At 37.3% G+C, this 20,359-nt stretch overlaps 1 protein-coding gene across 6 annotated transcripts in view; it reads left to right on the forward strand.

Annotated features, from left to right (window-relative positions):
* LOC139737542 (forkhead box protein N3-like) overlaps positions 1-20,359 on the forward strand; it is a 100,732-nt gene that overhangs the window by 36,215 nt on the left and 44,158 nt on the right. For 3 of the 6 annotated variants that reach the window (XM_071648215.1, XM_071648216.1, XM_071648214.1), the window contains exon 2: positions 15,170-15,761. In XM_071648215.1, coding sequence (XP_071504316.1) covers positions 15,186-15,761 — 576 coding nt within the window. In that variant the 5' untranslated portion in view covers positions 15,170-15,185. Of the gene's footprint in view, positions 1-987; positions 1,006-14,824; positions 14,922-15,169; positions 15,762-20,359 lie in introns of those variants that run through there. The other 3 variants (XM_071648213.1, XM_071648218.1, XM_071648217.1) reach the window with 2 other exon arrangements.

Genomic DNA, 20,359 nt, shown 5'->3' on the forward strand with positions numbered 1-20,359 from the left:
CTGGAGGGATCCCGATGGGCATTAGGGCAGGAAACGACTTATACATTGTAGGTAGAGTCCCACGAGCTGACTGTATGCATGTCATCAGTGTTTAGTTCAGTATCACAAAACTGTAATATCAGACTATCTGCATCTCATATAAGGCTAACTGTTATTATATCCCTCATCAATGAAATCCTGTTTACTCATAGCGTTATGTTACCAAACATAACATTGCTATCATGTTGATGATATTGAAAACAATGCCATGAACGAAAGATGTGGTATACCGTCATGACAACATTCATGATAGTGCATTATACAAGCAATCTCTCATTCTTTGTTTCGTTGATAGCGTGTATAAAGTGTTATCAGTATCAGCCTCATGGACCAGTGTGTTGATCGCATCCACCGCAATATACTGATTGGCTGCTCTGCTATCTGTGAACAGTTTTATGTGGACAATTTTCCTATTTTTAAAAAGATTCGTTGAAAGGAAACATCAAACAGATACCTTGCACTGAGAGCCACTAGAGAAATTATACATTTCTTGGTTACAGAAGTATGAATAGCTATTCAAGGCAATGATAAACTGCAAGTCCATGTGTGTCATATCCAAAGATACTTTCCAAAATCCACTCAAGAACTCCGGGCCCAGCGTCTTGCATAAACAGATCTACATCTAATGAGGAGAAGACTAAAGCTCTTCTTGATTGATTTCTATTAACTTCTCCGCAGATTGTCTCCATTTGATTACATCTGCCAGAAGATTTCCAGAAAAGGGCACCCTTCGCTGTCTGTCCCATATCTCTCTCTGCCAAGGCAGTGTGCTTTCATTTCCTGCTTGTTTTATTATCTTTGCAATTTACATTTTCTGGCGTACACTGACGCTGGAATCTTGTATCTCCAATGGGACTGAACTATTAGTGGTGGCTTTTGTCTTCAATCTACTCCCGCCCTCACATCTCTTGCTGGATGTTTAGATGGAACCTTACTGATCCACCACCAAGTGATTTATGTGATGAGGTAGGGGCGTTATTTGTCGGGGCAATTTGAGTTACATTTGCTAGTGCATTCCAGTACCTGCAAATTGGTGTCCTGCTACGAATGTTGAAGTAGCTGTGGGAAGAACAAGCCTTGTGTGCTATGTGTAGAAGGACTCTGTAGTCGTACTACAGCAGGAGTACTTACTGAGCAGAGTACGCATTGAGATGATATTGGGTTGTGTAAATCCATTGTACATTAGATCTTCCTTGGATTCAGACAGTTTACACATAATGTTGAGTACACACTTGCTGCATTGATTTTTTGTTGTTGTTTTTGTTTGTGTTTAAAAGGAATACATATTATGAAGTTTGCTTGCAATATTTGGTGTGCATGTCCAAGAATTTTATGTGAGGCATCTTGAATGCTTTGAATTTTTATGAACTCGACAATTTTACTTTCGAGGGAATAAGGTTAATTACTTATATGCATTTTTGTTTTTCATGTCTCTCATGTATTGAATAGAATTATTTATCATTTTATGAAACCATTTTCAAAATATGATGCATATATGGTAGACAAGAACTTTTGTGTACATTCTAATTTTGCAAAATTTGGCTCTCACAAAATTTGCGAAATGAAAATGCTTGCAAGCATTCTTTGTTTTACAGTAACCCAAATGAATCTTATACTACATACATTATTGAAAATGAAATAAATTGATATGTTCAGAAAAATAAAGTAATAAGTGCATGTACTTAATTAGACAGTATGAACCACATGTACACATTCAAAATGTAGGCCTATCATGTACATACACGTACTTCGTACCACAGTGTTTCTGTGTCACAAAATGAGCCATTGATTCATGCATTCTGTCTGAAAATGATATTTTTCTCAGAGGAAGAGAATAATTCTTTAGTTAGTTTAGCAGTGAAGGAAGGGATTTATAACTTATCCATAATGTTTATTAGAATGAATAATTAGGTAAATTTCTGCTGTAGCTTCATGGTTCCATTTCAGAGGAGGAGATGAAAAAACAACGACAGAGTTTAGCCATCTTTTCAAAGCTGTATAGTGGGCCTTTGGAAGATGAAGCAAGCTCTTTCAAAGGTAGATGTGTTTGTCTTTAATTAAAACTTGGTTTGCTTTGAGCTGGGCATGAGGACAAGCACCCCACACAAGATTTATGAGGTGATTCATTGAACCACCATTGTTCTCTCTCAAGTAGAGCCATAATTCAGCTGTGTCCAGTTCTTGTCATGATGTTCAGTAATACATTCACGTTCCTTGGACGTTTTATTTATCAGTGCATGATTTTCATCAGAAGTATTTAATTATGCTAGAAAGGGCATAGTGTCATAAAGTAATTTAATACAGAAGTATTAGCATAATATGATTTTGTCCTCTGTATGTAAATATCAGTCTTCTTTAAATCAGCAACTTTACCAGTGGATAATTTAGGAAATCACATTTTCTGCTTGACATGAATTTACTGAAGTTGAATGATGTGAGTGACAAGTGTGGCAATCTTTTTCTGAAAGAATATATGTGATGATTTTCAGTGATCAGCATAGGTGCTGATTTTATGAATTTATTACTAAACTAGTATTAGCTTATTTAAAAAAGAAAAAGCAGTCTTGAAGCTGTGATTTCCTTGTTACTGAAAGGTGTCCGTGAAAGACTGTAACATTCTGACAAGGTGACTCGAGAAGGAGGAAAAGAAATAGGAAGGAATGGGGATGGTGATTCATGTCTTCAGATTGACTTTTCTCTGTTATGGCTACAATCAGTTTAATAGCCTGTGGGAAAGATTAAGTAATTGATAGAGGCGAGTCTGTGAGGATGGTGAGGAGTGTTCTCCAAACAGATTAGCCTCGCTTGCTCAAGTAATTAGCTCCCTTTGCAGCTGAGGACCACCCTTGACAGACAGATCAGTTGCTCATCCCAGCCAAAGACTGAGATAAACCTTTAGGTATACATTGAGACCAACCACTTAAAGTCTGGAATATTGTTTATCTCTCATACTAGTAAAAAGTATATCTTTTAGGTAGGATTGTCTGATGAGTAGAGGTGTATTCAACCAATGTTATTTTGGCAAATGGTGGAACATGCATTTAGATGATTCTAATCATCTGCTATTCTGGTCTTATATTCCAATACATTGTGTATGTTTTCTCTGAATTTTGACCTGACATTGTGATTTGATTTTGCCAAATGAAATCAGTTATCATGCAAGGTGTTGAATATACACACTTAAGATCATTTTCAATACCCCTGATCTTCATTGTAACCCATGGTGGGAGGTGTACACTTTGAGGTTTGAGCCTTTTTCCTCCTACAACTGAAAATGGAAAGAGAAGACAGGACTTTCAAGTAGTTATGCCATCCTTAAGTTGGGAGGAAAAGTTCAAAGTTTTGATGGGACATATCTCCTACATAAATCAGGACAGGTAACAGAAGCTGTTTCACCTTTCAGTACACCATCTACTTGTATCAGAGAGGTAAATAACAACCTTCTTCCCTTAGTGTAATCACACAGATTCACACAGCAAGATATTGGCCTTAATCATTTTGAATGTCGCAAATACTAATAGAAGAAGACCAAAATTATGTTACTGAAGCTGTCTTAGTGTTATAAAAGGATTTATTTAATATGACAATATTTATGTCCTGTTTCAAGGAACCCATAGTGCATTGCTAAATGGGTATGTGCTGTTTGTCTTTGAAAGCTGCACCATAAGATGACCTATAGTTGTAGGGCTTGGCATACTACACATGTCGATACTTACGTAGACATAATGATATGATTACCATTCGATGCTATGGTCACAGGTCTTCTGCTTAGTCCTGTTGTATCCTTCAGGCCATGGCCTGGTGTACTCATTGTAACACATGTTTTCCACAAATTTGAATTCTAGGATGCATCACCACTAATGCTCAGTTGCCTGAATGATACAAAACATGGTTGAACTCTTGAGTTTCAACTTTTCGTACATTTGTGATAAAGCGGGACCTTCATGAGGAGAGTTGACATTTTGATTGTCTCATGTACGTCCTACATCCATGTTAGCCTTTGCTGACTATTTTCACACTCTACCCAACTAAACCATTTTAATCCAGTTCATGCTACGCCTTTAGACACTATTTTTTTTTACTCCCACAATTGTACATTTTACATGTTGTGACACATTTTCACTGCATAACCTCCATGTTTATAAAACAAAATATTTTCATCCTTGTTGACAAATGTTGTTCCAATAGCAAGTTGGTTATATTATGTCATGTCACAATAGGTAATGTGCTGTGTTCTTTGGCAACACTGCCTCCAGCAATGACTGACTTTGTATTCAATACCAAAGATGCATACCGTCATGACTTAGGTGTCAGGCGTTCATAATTGGTCTAGCTGAGTTTTTAGGGAACAAAGTACACTTTTTGGTGAGAATAGGCAGGCAATCAACCAAAGCAGCAATGTATGAATGTTTTCAAAATGAACTGATGTACAGATATTAGGCCTATTAAATGTTAGGCTCTATCAACAGTCCATCAGATTTAGGGCTAGACAGCAAGCTTACACTTTGCATGTTTGCAGACCAACAAAGAAAAAAAAGAGGAAAAAAAGTCAGTCCTATGACAAAAGAAATCTTGTCATGTGGTAAACAGTGATCAAAGATTTGGACAAATGCACACCATTTCAGCCATGATGGATGCTTGTGTTATGAAAGACTGACAGGATCAAGTTCATACTCTAGATCAAATAGATTATATTTGTGTCTATCTAGGGAGTTAGAAAAGAAACTGGAAAAAGGTTAAGGTGGGGCCTTTTTTCTGTCAAAATACCATGGTAGTGAAACCTAGAATGATGCATGTGGTCACCATGGAGATAGCAGTCTGCAGCCATGTTTGCACCAGCTAACAGATCATGGTAATGTTTGCTAGGTTATTCTGTACTTACATCATGATGTAGTTGAAGCTACTAATACTAAAAAAGGTGAGTGTGTTCCAGCATGAGTACCTCCATGATCTGGTTTTATACCTAGTCATCTGACTTATGATGTCACATTTTTGTCTTTTTATTTGCCCCTGTAGAGCATGTGCACACCAATCATAGAATCATATGAAACATTGAAAAAGAATACTAGAAAAGAAGCACAAAATTTCTATAAGGAGCAAATAATGATGTGAGCTAAATTTAATGTTGCAATTGATTATCAGTGCCAGAATAGTGTATTTAAGCCATTATCCTGAATTGATGAAGAGTATTTGATCACCATGACATTAATTAGCCCTGAAATGCATTTGGCAGGGGGAAAATAGATAGTGATATTAAAGGTATGTAACCTACAGTTGTACATGTATTATACATCATATTATAAATTATATTATATATTATGCCTCGGACACATTACATGTTAGTACATATAGATTACTGATATTTGCTTTCTTGATTTATGATCTATTGTATACGAATCATGAACAGGCGGAAGTATTTACACCCCCTAGAATGATGAAACATTTAATGTAATCATAAAGCAAAGGAAAAGAGCTTGAAAGAATTCAAGGAGTGTTGTATTTGATCAGCTCTGTACACACCCATCCACAATGACAAAGCAGAGAACACACAGTTGTTGCAATATTTGGGATGTTCATACGGGGTTATGAACCAGAACTCTGGTTTATTTCTCATGAGATTATGTGACAGAGCTTCAGCTCACATTTTTATTTTTATGGAAGATAATATTTTTATTTTCATGGAAGATAAAAATTATTTTTCTGTCTTGATAATCATACGTGTTTGCAAAATACAAACACTGTGCATAATCAAATGATTAATACTTGTAGAAACGTACATGCAAAGCTGTTGAGAAAATAAAACAACCATGAAAAGAAAACAAGATAAAAAGAATATACTGTTATATGTATTCAACTGAAGATCACCTGCTTATACTTATAAGTGCTCGCCATAAACCGATACCCTTTGCTGTCGTGGCTGCATGAAGAGCTGTTGCTAAGAGGTATAAAAAGGAATAGAAAATGGAGAATATTCCTGGTCAGTTTGGGACCTTCCTGGTCTATCGGTGAAAAGATATTAAGAATAGTAAGAAAAGCCTCTTGATACACATGATTATGTTCACCAAGGACAAATGATACAATACATCTTCATCTCTTCTATCTATCCTAAGGAAAAAAAGAAACATGGAATATGGTTGTCTCTATTCTCTAGCCTTTTCTGCTACCGTGGGACTTTCAGGAACAGTGTTTTATGGTAAAGGAATTTCTCAAGCTTTATTGTGAGGCAAGCAATCTAACCATGAAATGAAAATAACATTTTACATTGTTTGGGCTACATATAGCTGAGAAGCCTTGTTGAATGTTTATGTTGTTGCCAAGGACAACCTCTTGAAATAGCCAGAAATATTTGCATACTGTGAGCATTGAATGATGTAGCTCAAAAGAGCTGGCAAATTGCTGCGGCATCAAACAAGATGTATTAGCATGCAAGATTAGAACATTCCTTCACTTCATCCATGTTTCACATGAATTCTTCTGGAAAGAGCTGTTTAGTTGAACTTGTGTCAATGTATAGTAGAGCAACGATATAATAAAAAATTCTGCTTTTATTACAAGTTCCCTAACAATGACAAAGATATTTGTCTGATAACGGTTAAGACGGTTGGTTGACGCTATACAGACTCACTGAGCAAGTCAGCGCCAGAGTAAACATGTAGATTTGTATTGGTGCTGGCGGGAGTCATTGTGCAAAGTTCTCTTAGTGAGATTCCTGTAGCAGGCTAGGGAACCACCCATTCCCACCAATAGTGCCTGTCACCCATCACTCTTTCATCCAATCACGCAATTTCATCAGAATATAACTGTACAGCAAAGTGGCAATGGAAATCACCATTGTGTGTTGCATTCTTTTGTAAGCAAGAGTTCATGCATGCTATAAAAAAAACTACAACAAGTAAACCGTAGTGCCAGATAATGCCAGTCTTGCGTGGAGAATAGGCTTTCAAAGACTGTGTGTCAATTATGACCTGATTCAGTAGGCGTGCCATTTGAACTTGTACACTGGAGGAGTGAATGCTGTCCTTTTTATTCTTCTGAGAAAAATCAGGAAATCATGATGCTACCTATCTCAGGCAAATATTTGTAAAATACACAGTCAATATGTGTATGATGTTCTGGTTATCTATTCTTAGCTTTGGGAAATGGGAAGAGGTCATTTTTCTTAAGAGCATAAAGATAAGACTCCAAAAAGTCCAAGATCAAGCGACTCGCGTGGTGCTTGACACAAAGAAGAGATTGCGTAGTGCTCCTTTACTGAAGCAATTGTACTGGCTTTCCATCAGAGAGCGAAGTGATTACAAACTGCTCAGTAATACCTATCCCACTTACTAACCACCACCACACTCTCCAAATATCATCTCTGTTCACAAAACAGCAAAATATTACTACAAGTCCCACGCGCAAACACTAAGGCAGTCGAGTACACATTCTCATATGCCAAATCCGTTATCTGCAACACTCTACCATATACAACAACTCCATCTATATGATACAGAAAAAAAAAAAAACCTTTAAAAAGAAACTCAGTCAAACTGTTCCCATCAAAATGTAAAAATGCTTAATAAGAAATAGTTATTATCATTATTATTATTATTATTATTCATATTATTATTATTGTTGTTATTATTATTCATTATCATTATCAGTGTCACTATCATTGATCAAAAGTACTTCACACAAGAACACAATAATTGAAATGGTATATGAAATTCACCTTAGAGATGTCCATCTGGACCATACAAATGAAATTGGAGCTAATAAAAAGCATTTTCAACAAGAAAATGGAGTCTTGTCATTACCCTGATTACCTATTGCTTCTCAGACCTTGCAACCAGAAAAAAAAAAAAAAATGATGGTACTGATGTAGGCTACACACTAGAAATTGAAAGATGCTCAGAGTTTCCATGTGTAAGTGATCCACTGCTTCAAGATTCACTTCTGGGGTGAAAAGGTGATGTAGGAAGAAGACCCTTTTCTTATCATGTCAAATGTATATCAAGATGCTTTGACATGATTTATGTCTGGAATTGCATTGGAGAATGAGTAGAAAGGGTTATTTGTTGTTTCCGTTGTGTTCCATCACTCATCACAGACACTCACAACCTCCTCCCTTGATAAAAAAATGAGGTAACTTAAGCTATTGCCTGTATCCAGTTTCCATCTGGTTAAGATGGGCAAGTTTGAAACTTACATTTGAGATGGTTGAGTGTGAGGAGTGCCTCTCTGTAGCCAGCCTCAGTTTGGAGTTGGTTAAAAGCTGAATGTCAGCCTGCATGTACTGCAAAAAACCCATGTCTTACAGACTCTGAAACATATAGAGTATCAAAGAGAAAGTTTTCCTCCTGTAAAGATGACAAATCATTGAAAATTGGAACATGGCAATCAATGCCCTGTCCCATATTTCATGCATGTCACTGAAAGATTTTTTTTTTTCTTTTTGCATGCATTTAACTTTTTTTTTTCTATTTACTGAAGTATAACAACACCATAGGCCCCATATAATCACCATGACTGTATCACAGATTTGGTATTCATTTGTGAGACAATATGTTTGATGACATGTGACCCGCTACAGCAAAAGCATCTGAAAGTTGGGGGAGGTCGATTTTCTGAAAATGACATGACATTACTTTCTTACTCTTCCCCTCTAATTACATAACACAACTCATAAAAATACTCAGGTGCGGAGAAATCGATGATTTTTATGAGAGCATGTCGAGTGGTCTAGGAAATCAGTGTTTCAAGAAAACTGCCTTCAAAGTTTTCCTTCTGACGCAATCGAGATCAAGAGGAGGGTAAGACAGTTTTCACCTCTTGACAATAGAAGGTATGCTCCTAGCAACCTCCGCCATGTTCCCCTCAAGCTAGTGCCAGCAGTCTATGCATGACCAATCAGTATCCAGGATGCCATGCACTGACCAATAAGATCCCTCCCTCGTTGCTAGGGGCAGAGTCTATCTGCGGCGCTAAATCCAAATCATCGGACACGTTTCTTTTTTGGGTTGAAAGTGGGAAAATCATGGTCCAGAAAACGCTGATTTCTTGCCTTTCCTTTGATCATTTAACTTCGAAATTTCGGCAGATGGTAGACGAAACATTAGACTACAAAATTATGCCCAAAACAGAAATTTGATGGTTTTGACCAGTTTTGATGATCTGACTTCAAACAAGATTTTCTCAGTTCAGCCATCAGTGACTTTCAGATCCTTTTGTTGTGGCAGGTCACATGTAATCCTAGCATGCATGATTAATTGTATAGTCTGAGTGTAGCCTTTACTTTTGTTTAAATACACAGTTATATGCTGTGTATAGAAACACTTGAACTACTTCCTTGTGAACAGAGCAATGGTGTTGTCATACTTTTTTTTTCTCTCTCTCTCTCTTTTCCATTCCATTGTTGGCACTAGGCCATGGTAACTATAGAAACAGCTTGCTCCAGTAATCAACAGTGAACCATAGTCATGGCAACCATGATTTTTTTTCCTTGATGCAGAGTGCAGTGTACTGAAGCAGATTGGCCTTCAATAGAGAGGTGACAAATGCTCACTGGTCCACATCCCAATTGTGCCCTGAACTTTAGAATCAGTGTTCTCTCTCAGTCATCTTATTTGGTGCATAAGCTCCCAAGTGCAGAAAGAGGGAAATAGGAGTGTATATCAATCTCTCTTTGGTGAGCTATTCAAAGGAGAACAAAATTCTTGTGTTTTTCTTTACCCACAACAATGGAGGGGAAGTTGGGTTGCTAACAATGGCTGAGCAAACAGTTGGGGTTTGAGTTGCCCTGGCAACTAAAAAGAAAAAACACACACAGAACCTTGTGATGTGAACAAAATGTACATTACCCTTGCTTGTGCCTCCATTTTCTTCTGGGATTTCATTTTCAATTTAGTGTTATTTTTCTGGAAGTGGTGCCCAAAGGGCAGTCCTACAAAGGCAACAAGAGGCATGGTTTTCTTTCTCCTGTCAAAAACTTTCCCGTATCCCTCACTAAATCTTGGCTGATTTAATTTCTCTCCAGGTGCTGAAAGCGATGTATTTCACAATGGTTGGTACCGGTAGCTTCTTTCTACTCTTTCATTGGTGTACCTAAGATTGAGGCAAGAACATTTGTAGCAAAGTGATGAGATACAATGTAGGCCTACAATTAAGTGACAGATTTCATGGTACCTGTAGACCACACCCACTGATATGTGTCACAGAAGCTGGAACTATGGAACGTGCTGAGATGAAAAGACACAATAAAAGACAGTTTGACAGAGCAACTGTTTTGACCCATCTGATAGGATTAGCTTTAGAATACTCCACACATTAACATTGTCACTGTCATGTCTTACAATATAAAAGTATCATGCGAGGTCTGGATGACATTCCAAACAAATGAAGAAGTAAGCCTATTGAGGTTGGATTAGTTGATATTTTGTTCTTTTCTAACTGTACATTGGAGAGTGCTATATTGTGTTTAATGACTGTTGTAACATGTATCCTGGCATGGCTCTGATCTCATTGGCGTCCTGTACACCAGAATCATTTTGTTGATTTGTAATTCCTCTGATATTTTGAATGCACAAAGAAAAGAAGTTAACTTTGTAATCATACAATGTTATCACTATGAGATTGCTGACTGTATACAATATATAGGAGGACGTAAGGTAAGGCATGTAGTATAGCATGGATACAGAATGCATTCATGACCCGTGGCTTTGCCATCCCACTATGGAGTGGTGTATCACACTGACAAATCCTTTAACCTTTGCTGCTCTTTTTATGTGTGGTTGCTATCACTTCTACACATGTGTAAGCTGTCCGGCCAGGGTGAGTTATGTCCAGCTCAAGCCAGGTTCAACCTATCAAGAATTTGTGATCCCAGAGGTCAGCTATCGGCAGGCGGCAGGGCTGTTAGTAACAGTACTATGACTTCGAGTCATTGCGTAGGAAGGGTGTTAATGCTGTGCAGAAATAACGAGTGGGAGGTTAGTGAATTGATAAACTTGGGAATACAGTATGGCAGTGACAGTGACATTTGAAATTTGTAAACAGGTCAAGACTGTAAAATGACTATATATAGTATCCATTACTTCAGTTCAAGCAAGAGACACTACATTGCACATGCCTGTGAGTCAGTTAATTAAAAGTGCATTTTTACACAATTTCAAGTTATTACAATATCAAGATGGAGTTAAATCAAATGGTAGTATTGTAGAGGTTTTATAAATAAACTGGGACCTAGAACAAGACAGTGGTGGACTTTAAACACTTCCAATCTTTTCACACAAAAATGCTGTGAATGTTACAATTCATGAGTTAAATGTAGATGAGGTGCTAATGTTGTGGCCTTATAAAGTCTCCCATTGACATGCACACAGATCTTAACAAAGTTTCCTTTCTAATATGAAATCTTAAATGAAATCAGTTGTTGTTTTGTTGCAGTTGCTTAGTAATGATGACTGAGGGGGAGGGGGAGGATGAAGGGGTGGAGTTACTGAATTTCTGGCCATAAATATGATTTTTATGATATTCTTGTGGACAAACATTGGGTGGGAGATGAATTGAGGACATTATCACCATTCTTTTTGCATCAATATATGTGACAGCAACTAATAGGCCGATTTGCCAAAAGTCACCTTTATTGTCCCAAACATGTTTGGTTGCCATGGTGTATAGCTCTGCCCTGTGCTGTTACAATGCTCATTCACATTAGCATGTGATTTTTTTTTCTTTAAACAGACATGCTTTATCATTTGTCTCTACATTACATTTGAAGGCAACCTCATCAGCGATAACTAGGAACACGTCTCATATCAAATATAACTAAATGTATGTTTGAAGAGGATTGCTTGATAGTGACTGAAGAGACTGACCAGGTTGTGGTCCATTATTAGAAGACTGAACACAAAAAGGACAGCATCCTACATGGCAAAAATATCAAAATCGTTATAGAAGGATTCTAGGTTGTGATGTAAAGTTGACTCTGTGCAAAATTTCTAGCTTAGCTGTAAAACCATGAACGGTTGTCGTTTCTCAATGCCTACATTCAAGTGCAGTGTAGGCTGCCTGCTGTAAACATCCGTATTTTCACGCAATTAATTTTTCGCGCTGAGCAGCTCAGAAACATATAGACCTATATGCGGGTTCTTGATTGCTCTGTACGATTGTCAATCCATTCAAAATGTGCAGAGAAAATCGTGAAGATATTTTCGCGGGTTGTAGAAGTCGCACTAGCCAAAAGTAGCGCGAAATGCGCGAAAATTAATGTACCGCAAAAATTTGTGCCTTTACAGTAATGTTTATTCCGTATACATGTAGCATACTAGTAATGGACAAGTTCACCTTCATATACACATGAGAATTGTGAAAATGCAGCAATAACACATCCCAATGAAAGTTTGAGGAAAATCAAACAGTCCATTCAAAAGTTATGAATTTTTGAAGTTTGGCTGCCGCCATCGCTGGATGAGAAGGCTACTAAAGCTTGTGATGTCATGAGAAGAACGATACAAAGAAAGTGTAAAGAAAATTCAACATAATTTCACTTTTCTGGCATGATGAAAGAGCACTTGACTCAACTCTTTCAGAAGGCAGAGAGAATGATATTATCCTTATCATATAGGCCTATGTCAGGTACAAATGGAGGGAATGTATACTTTTTCAAAAAATTAAATTTTGTGAAATTCTCTTCATATTTTGCTGAGGCCTATATCCCATACATGTGACATTGTAGTGGTGTTTTCATCCAGCAGTGACTGCAGAGACTTAAAAAGTTTTTAGCTTTTGAACAGATTGTCTGATTTTCCTCAAACTTTCACTGATGTGTTCTATTAATATTGCTGCATTCGCTCATTTTACATACAATTTTTCCTTTAAGACTTTCAAAAGAAAGAAACTAGAAAGGGATGCCTTCTAGACTAGAAGTCTATGCTCTGATAAGAGCTTTGAGCCACATTCTATAAAAGTTTCAAATTTCAAGTTGTCCATCAACTTTTAGTGGTTCAGGTTTCACTGGTTCTTGTGCTCATTACAAGTGTTCCTCTGGGTTTCACATGCTTTATGGGTTAATCAGTACATCAAAGGTCTAACAAGGATCCATGGAACGTGGTATTTAAAGCGTTTCATCTTTCTAGTGTTCTCAAATTTTGCTGGAAACAAGGCTCACTGAAACTGATCCCTCAATGGATTTAGAGAAGGAAAAAAAAATAGGGAAAGCTGCTGTGATGAAAATCACATTTTTAGCATTCCAGCCTGACTCAGCTGACTGTAAACACACAAGTTGGGAGTAAGAGATTCCATACCACATTCTCTGTTTAGGCAATGCTCCCATGACTGACGGCTCACAGCTATACCTTACATATATGCACACAAAGTAACATACACATACAGTGTACAAAGAAAGAGTAGCATTTATGTGACTATTGTGAGCATGATATGGATAGGTTGTAGAATAGCTTGTCTTCTTAAACACCTATTGATAAGCATTGCATATTGTAGATGTAACATTGTTATCTTTACAGGACAAGTTCACCTTAATATGCAGGGGGGTTGAATGAATGCAGTAATATTAGTAGAACACATCAGTGAAAGTTCATGGAAAATCAGACAATCCATTCAAAAATTAGAAAGTTTCAGTGCTGCCGTCACTAGATGAGAAGACTACTATGGTTTCTGATGTCACATGTGTAGAACAATATGAAAAAAAAAATTAAAAGAAAAATCAACATATTTTCACTTTTTAGCACAATAAAAGAGCACTTACTTGCCTCTTTCAGAAGGCAGGGGGAGTAATATTACAATGTAGGCCTACCCTTAATATACATCAGTAGCAGTTCAAGGAAATTTGTACTTTTTTCAAAAAATGAAATTTTGTGGAATTCTGTTTACATTTTCTTTAGGACCTATATCATTCTATGCATGTGACATTACAAACTGTAACAGTCTTCATATCCAGCAGTGACTGCACAGAGATATTATAAATTCTTAACTTTTAAATGTATTGCCTGATTTTTCTTAATTTTCACTGATGTGTTCTACTGATATTACTGCATTCACTCAATCCACATGCATATTAAAGTGAACTTGTCCTTTAACTGGTGTTCCCATGAGGAGTAACAGGATACAGACTGATATAAGGTTGCTTTCAGCAGGAAGGTGAGATGAAAACATCTCACCTACTTTCAGTCCTCCCAATTCAAGCAAGGCAGGAAAGAGAGAAGAGACAGACTTAACACCAGAAAAACGACATTAGGTTTACAGTGAGAAAAGGGGAAGAAATCTTCTGGTTTATGTCAGCAGTATGATAGAGTTATTGTCTACCATAAATTTCTTCCTTGATACTCCGATACAACTTATGTAGTGCATGCTGTGTATGATCAAATAGTGACATATTTTCATGTACTCTGAATTAATGTGTTAAGGGTCTTTTTTTCTGCTGTCTGTTGCGCTTTGAGTTTTGTCCAGCCCCCTCACATGCAGTCATGTTTAACACTTGATGTTTGATGTTTTGTTCATTGTTCGATGGAAAAAAATCATATGCTCAGCAAACAAAAATCTGCTGCAAATTTTATACGCTGTAACTTCTATCTCGTCAGCCCCCCCCCCCCCTCCACAAAAATGAACTTTTCATTGGCCAATGCCACGGTGGCACTTAGTACACAACTGATTGAGATTAGGTTGAGCTGAGTCTGTTGCACCGTTAGTTCCAAATGAGGGAGTGAGAGGGCCTTTGTTATGCAAATGTAAGGGGGTTGGGCTTAGCAGAGAGGTGGGCAGGAAACCCGCTAGTGCACCCCATTCAAGCCTCTCCACCAGTTAGGACCCTTTTCATCCCTCTCAACTTAGATTCTAACCAAGGTATTGACTAAGAGGTATTGAATATGGCTTACTCTCAGGCAATGGTAAGTTGTGATTTCTCCTTTGTGTCATAAGTGTATTGCTACTCTGTTTCTTTTCCTCCAAAATCTATTAGTGGCAAAGAAAGGGTCTCCAGCATAGAAAGATTTGGTGATAAAGAAAAGTGTGGCATGAATACGGCTTCAGTTTCCTTTTCATTCTTTCCTTTCCTAAGAAAATGTTTCCGGTAATACTGAAGTGAGGTGTTTCCTAAGTTTCTTTCTTGACAACTCATATTTTTGTTACCTTACAGGTGGTGATTGGCCACCATGCCTCCTAATCGCAAGCCAGAAGACTCTCTCTTGAAGAAGCCCCACACTCTGGGTCTCAGCCAGAGTTTGCCTGCTTCCTCGTTATCTACTGCTCTCAAGCAAGTCAAGATAGAGATGGAGGACACAGATCTGGACCTCAACAGTAGTTGCTTTGGGGCCATCAGAATGGATAAAGGGCCATTAGAAGATGATGAACTCAAACCCCTGGGGTGGCTGCACACCACAAATGTCCTCAAGGACATCAATTTGGACGATGATGAGGATGATGATGAATCGTACTCCAAAGAAAATGATGTTGGTAGCAATGCAATCAATGGGTATTATGGTTACCAAGATGATACAATGGACCCTCATCGACACATTAACAGCAAACCTCCCTTCTCCTTTAGCTGCCTCATCTTCATGTCTATTGAGGACTGCCCTCTCAAGCGTCTTCCCGTCAAGGAGATATACCGCTGGATCCAAGACCACTTCCCCTACTTCCGCACTGCTCCTACTGGCTGGAAAAACTCGGTGCGACACAACCTCTCTCTTAACAAGTGCTTCCGAAAAGTTGACAAAATCAAAGGCCAAGTAAGTGAATTTTCTTGTTTCAATGAGTGTTCCAGTACAGAGTAGGATAGATAATTTGCCTCTGAAGGTTGTTACCGTTACTTTTCATTTGTGATATTTTGATCATGATTAAAGATACAAAGGTATAATGTATTGATAGGCACAGTCTGTCCAAAATGGAATGCTAAAGTAGTAAGCTAAATTGGATTTGTTAGATGATACAGCTAATATCATGACAATCCTGCATTACGTGTACAAATTCAGAGTAATAAAAAAAAAAGAACAGAACAAGACATTTGAAGGGTAGCACAGTGTTCAGGTATTTATCAGATTGAGACAGAAGTGCAGGAATTAGGAATTAGTGCAAGAAAAGCAAAAATACTGGGTTTGTAAGAAAACACGGTTTGGTGAGAATATCACTGTGTGTTTCCAGACCGCTACTTTCCTTGCCATTATCCCAGGTTTTTTCCCCTTATCAACACTCCATTTTTTACTCATTTCCTGCTTGGCTGAGAGGGCAGGCAACTTTGATTTGATTACCATAGCAACCGATGCTCAGTTGCTATGGTGACTGATGTGAGTGTGACTTTTTCAGTGGGACCGTAGCTGGCTGCAGCCCCTCACTGCACTGGCAAGCTCTGTGCATTGTGCGTAGGAGGAGGCTCAGCGTGGCATGTCTTACAGCCCCAATCATTTCTGGCACTTGGCTAGTATTTGAGACCTGAATTGAATGTTTGATAGTTGATTCAGAATTTTGATTTGCATGTAGGATGTTTCTCTTTATTTTTCTTCCTTTTCCTTATATATATTAGAAGTTTTGATTTGTGACTTTAATAGCTGTATTGATTTATTTTGTGGTTGTTTTTTTTGCATGCACTCAGTTTTGATTGGTCTTTATATCTAGTTGCACTACATTATCCCATTTTTTAAAATATTATTTATAACGTTAGCCTTTTTTGCATTTAGATATTGCTGAATTTTATTCAGTCTAAATATTAGTGAGAATTAGATAAAATGTCGCTTAGATATAAGAAGTCCTAAGGCATTTATCCGGGAAACTTTGATCCCTTATGTCATGCTGTGGATATGAAGAAAATAATTCCAAGTTTTTAACTTTTCCAGCAAAACATGAAGACCAGGAATAATTCTTCTAATCATGTTGTAATCAATATTATATTGTATCCTATTGTACTGTGCTAGTGGAGACATTTAGAGGAAGGAATTTTATCTTCTGGTGACTTCAGATGACTGTGCTGTTCATTTACATTTTTTTATAAACATCATTGCCTCATACACACACAGAATTTGCATGTATTTCCTCATTCATGTCATATCAGACAGATTTTGCACAGTGCTCCGTGCAGCTTTCTTTGTAATTACCTGCTATAGGAAGCATCAAAAACTCAACAACCAATCGTTGGTGTGGAACATAACATATTTGGTCATGCAAAAAAAGAAAGAAGTGGAGCCACACTGCTCTGACTTCATAACAAGTGACTTAGAGCCAATAGGGCGGGGTTAAACGATGAGGTATTGCCATCCAGCAGCCAATCAGAGGGTGCTTACACAACACCAGAGTTAGTTCTGGTCTCTTCCTGTTGGCATTGTTCTGAGTAACAGGATAGAGTGTTAGACATTCCATGGCAAAAGCCTGTGTATTTGAGGACAGTTTTGCAGAAGAAGAAGGAATTTTATGAAGTGCGTGTGAGGGGAAAAAAAAAAGCCCCTGCCATTATACGTGATTATGATGGATTTGGTTCATTTAACTTGCAGAAATATTGCTGTGGTATACAAATATTGTTTGTTGCAGGAAGCCTTGCCCACTCTGATCCAGTGATATTTACTTTAAGAGACGACCAAACTATTCCCTGGTGTTTTGTGGGACACAGGGAGTGGGCACAGTGAAGAGCTAAGTAGGGAGAAGAGTCATATTGAATATTTGTCACCTAACGAAATGGAATAAACATTAACAAATGAAGTAAGACTCACATAACGATAAAAGATGTTAGTAGTGATTAAATCATCATGGTTTCAGAGTGATGATTCCCCAACCTACATCATAGACAGTGATTTCACCAAACTGTCACCTGCTATTGTAAAACAATAAAACTTCAAAAGAATAAGTTCTTAAAAATGCATAAAAATGTAGGATCAAAACAAAAATTATACAAAAATGTCAGTGTTCATATTTTACAAATATAATCAACAGGATATCAAAAAGATGAGTTTTTCATACAGATTTAAATTTTCAAAATGTGTGATATATCGTATGTTCAGACGGAGATTTTTCTGTCATGATATTGCCATATATATTCAAATGCCTAGGATTTCACTACTTCAAAGAGTAAATTCTTTGACTTTGAACATATGTAGGTAACAACCGGGCTGATATGGCTTCCTGAGTTCACTGAGATAAGCAGAGGCATATCCATGAAGACATTTGAATACAAGTGTCAGAACTTGAAACACCATACAATGTACCAACTCACATCGGCAACCAGTGAAGACTATAAAGGATAGGAGTTACCCTCAGATTTCATTCTGTGTGATATAAGCAATTACTGTAAATATTACAAATTCATAATGTCAGGGGTTTTTCATGATCTCTTACAAATGGCCTTAAGCCAAAAAAAAAAAAGTGTTTCAGGGCAAGCACTGGGGCAGATAAAGAAAAATTGGAGGCCCAAAATGATGCACAAACTTGATGATAAGGAAGATTTACATAGACCACCAAAAATTGAGATACATGCTAGGCATAAATCATTATGAATTAACCCTTATTTAGACACGATTTGATGTTCTGCTGGCAGTAACTTGACAAGAGCCTGCTCATTCACCACTGCTTGAAGTGAATTTAATTTGATAGGGATAAAGAATAAGTTTGAACTTGAATGATCTGACTTCAAGCTTTTAATAGTTAAGTCACACTCTCTATATTTTACACTGTACATTCATTTGACATTTCTAAACAAAATTTGACCTTAGTAAATTTGATGTACAGAGAGTTTTGAGAGTATTCTGTCATCCATAATGAAAGCCATACATACAAGTATATCATGGTTCTACTTCAGTATAGCAGCATTTTATTCACACTGCACAAGATATGTAGAGCAGATCATTCGAGGAAAAAAAAAAATGGTCGTACCTATAGATAACTGGCTGGATTTCCATTGCTAAATGGACATATTAATATTTAAAAATAACACAGCAGTGATGAAGACTTTGGCTACACACTCAGCTACATGATGAATGTAACCATGGCAACCAATATGGCATCAACAGAGCCACAAGCCACTAAGCTTATTTTTCTTCCCAAGGGAAAAAATGCTGCATAAAAAAAAAAAAAAGACACACACCTATTTTTGTGTAACACAGAAAATATATAGCATGCTGTTTTGGTTGAAGTTGAAAATAAAAATATTTGTTGATCACATTTTTTTTTAACTTCCTAGAAAAGAAAGATATTTTTAGTAAACCTTACAAATCTAGAACTATGGTCACATGATCATGCTGTCAGTGTCTACAAAATACGATTCACATTGATACAGTACTATGGACCCCATTTGTAATTTGATCATAGTATCTTGTTCCAGGTACATCTATGATTGAACTTTGTGTCCCTTCCATGTAGTGAGTAATAGGAACAGCTGTCACAATAAAGAAACTCATATCAGGCAGTATATCATACCCTGGCTCTGCTCTAATATTTGTCTTATTCTTAACCTCTTTACTTGGTGATGTGCCTTTGCAGTTGTTAATATATTCTACCCTTATCAGAGCATGAATGCTTTCCATGTCTTAAGAAATAGAGTAAATTGTATCCCCAGTTATCTTTTGTTAATACCATCAAGTTTTGTTAACTAAGGCTGTCCAGAATTTATAGCCAAAGACTTGATCTTTAGTATGTAATCAAAAAAAAAAAAAAGTATGAATGTTGTAAATGTTTGCTAAATAGTTATTGAAACCATTTGAATAGAGAACAAAGAGAGCAAAGGTGCAATTGAACACCTGCCCATCAGCAGAACATACAGATTTGAAATTTGGAAGGTTAATACTAGAATCCTTTTGATGTTTATTTGTGTTTACTCATGTTGCCATGACAACCCCCAGCTGATAGTTGCACCTGCAGTGTCTGTATATGAGACTAGAAATATCAAACAAAGCAGATCAAATGTTGATAATTGTGTGCAAACCACAGTGTGGTATTGTTGAGGTGTGTGAAAGGAGAGGCTAAATGAAGTAATAGCCCAGCTGCCTCCTACAATTATTAGGGTCACAAATCTCTTCCAGGTTCCACCCTCCCATGTCCTGTTAGATGGCTTCTTTTCTTTCAGGCAAATTTGATGAGTGATAGGTATTACTCTCTGTTGTAAGAGCAGATAAAATAGTGCAGGTTTTCTTTCTTCCTTGTCGAACAAAACAATTCCATTTCTCAGCCTTTTCTTGTAGCTAATAATGTAAAAACTTGCGAGAACATCCCCCCCCCCCCCCTCCCCCTTTGATGGAGAGTAGGTGGTGGTTAGGGATACGAGGGTCATGTATTGCCCCAGGTTCTCAGCTTCAGATCTTGGTTTTTGTGGCTTCAGATTGGTGTAACATGATGACATATGAACAAGGAT

This window comes from Diadema antillarum, unplaced genomic scaffold, assembly GCF_040938485.1.
Source record: "Diadema antillarum isolate AM-2024a unplaced genomic scaffold, OU_Dant_1.0 seq00000696_RagTag, whole genome shotgun sequence".
NCBI lineage: Eukaryota > Metazoa > Echinodermata > Echinoidea > Diadematoida > Diadematidae > Diadema > Diadema antillarum.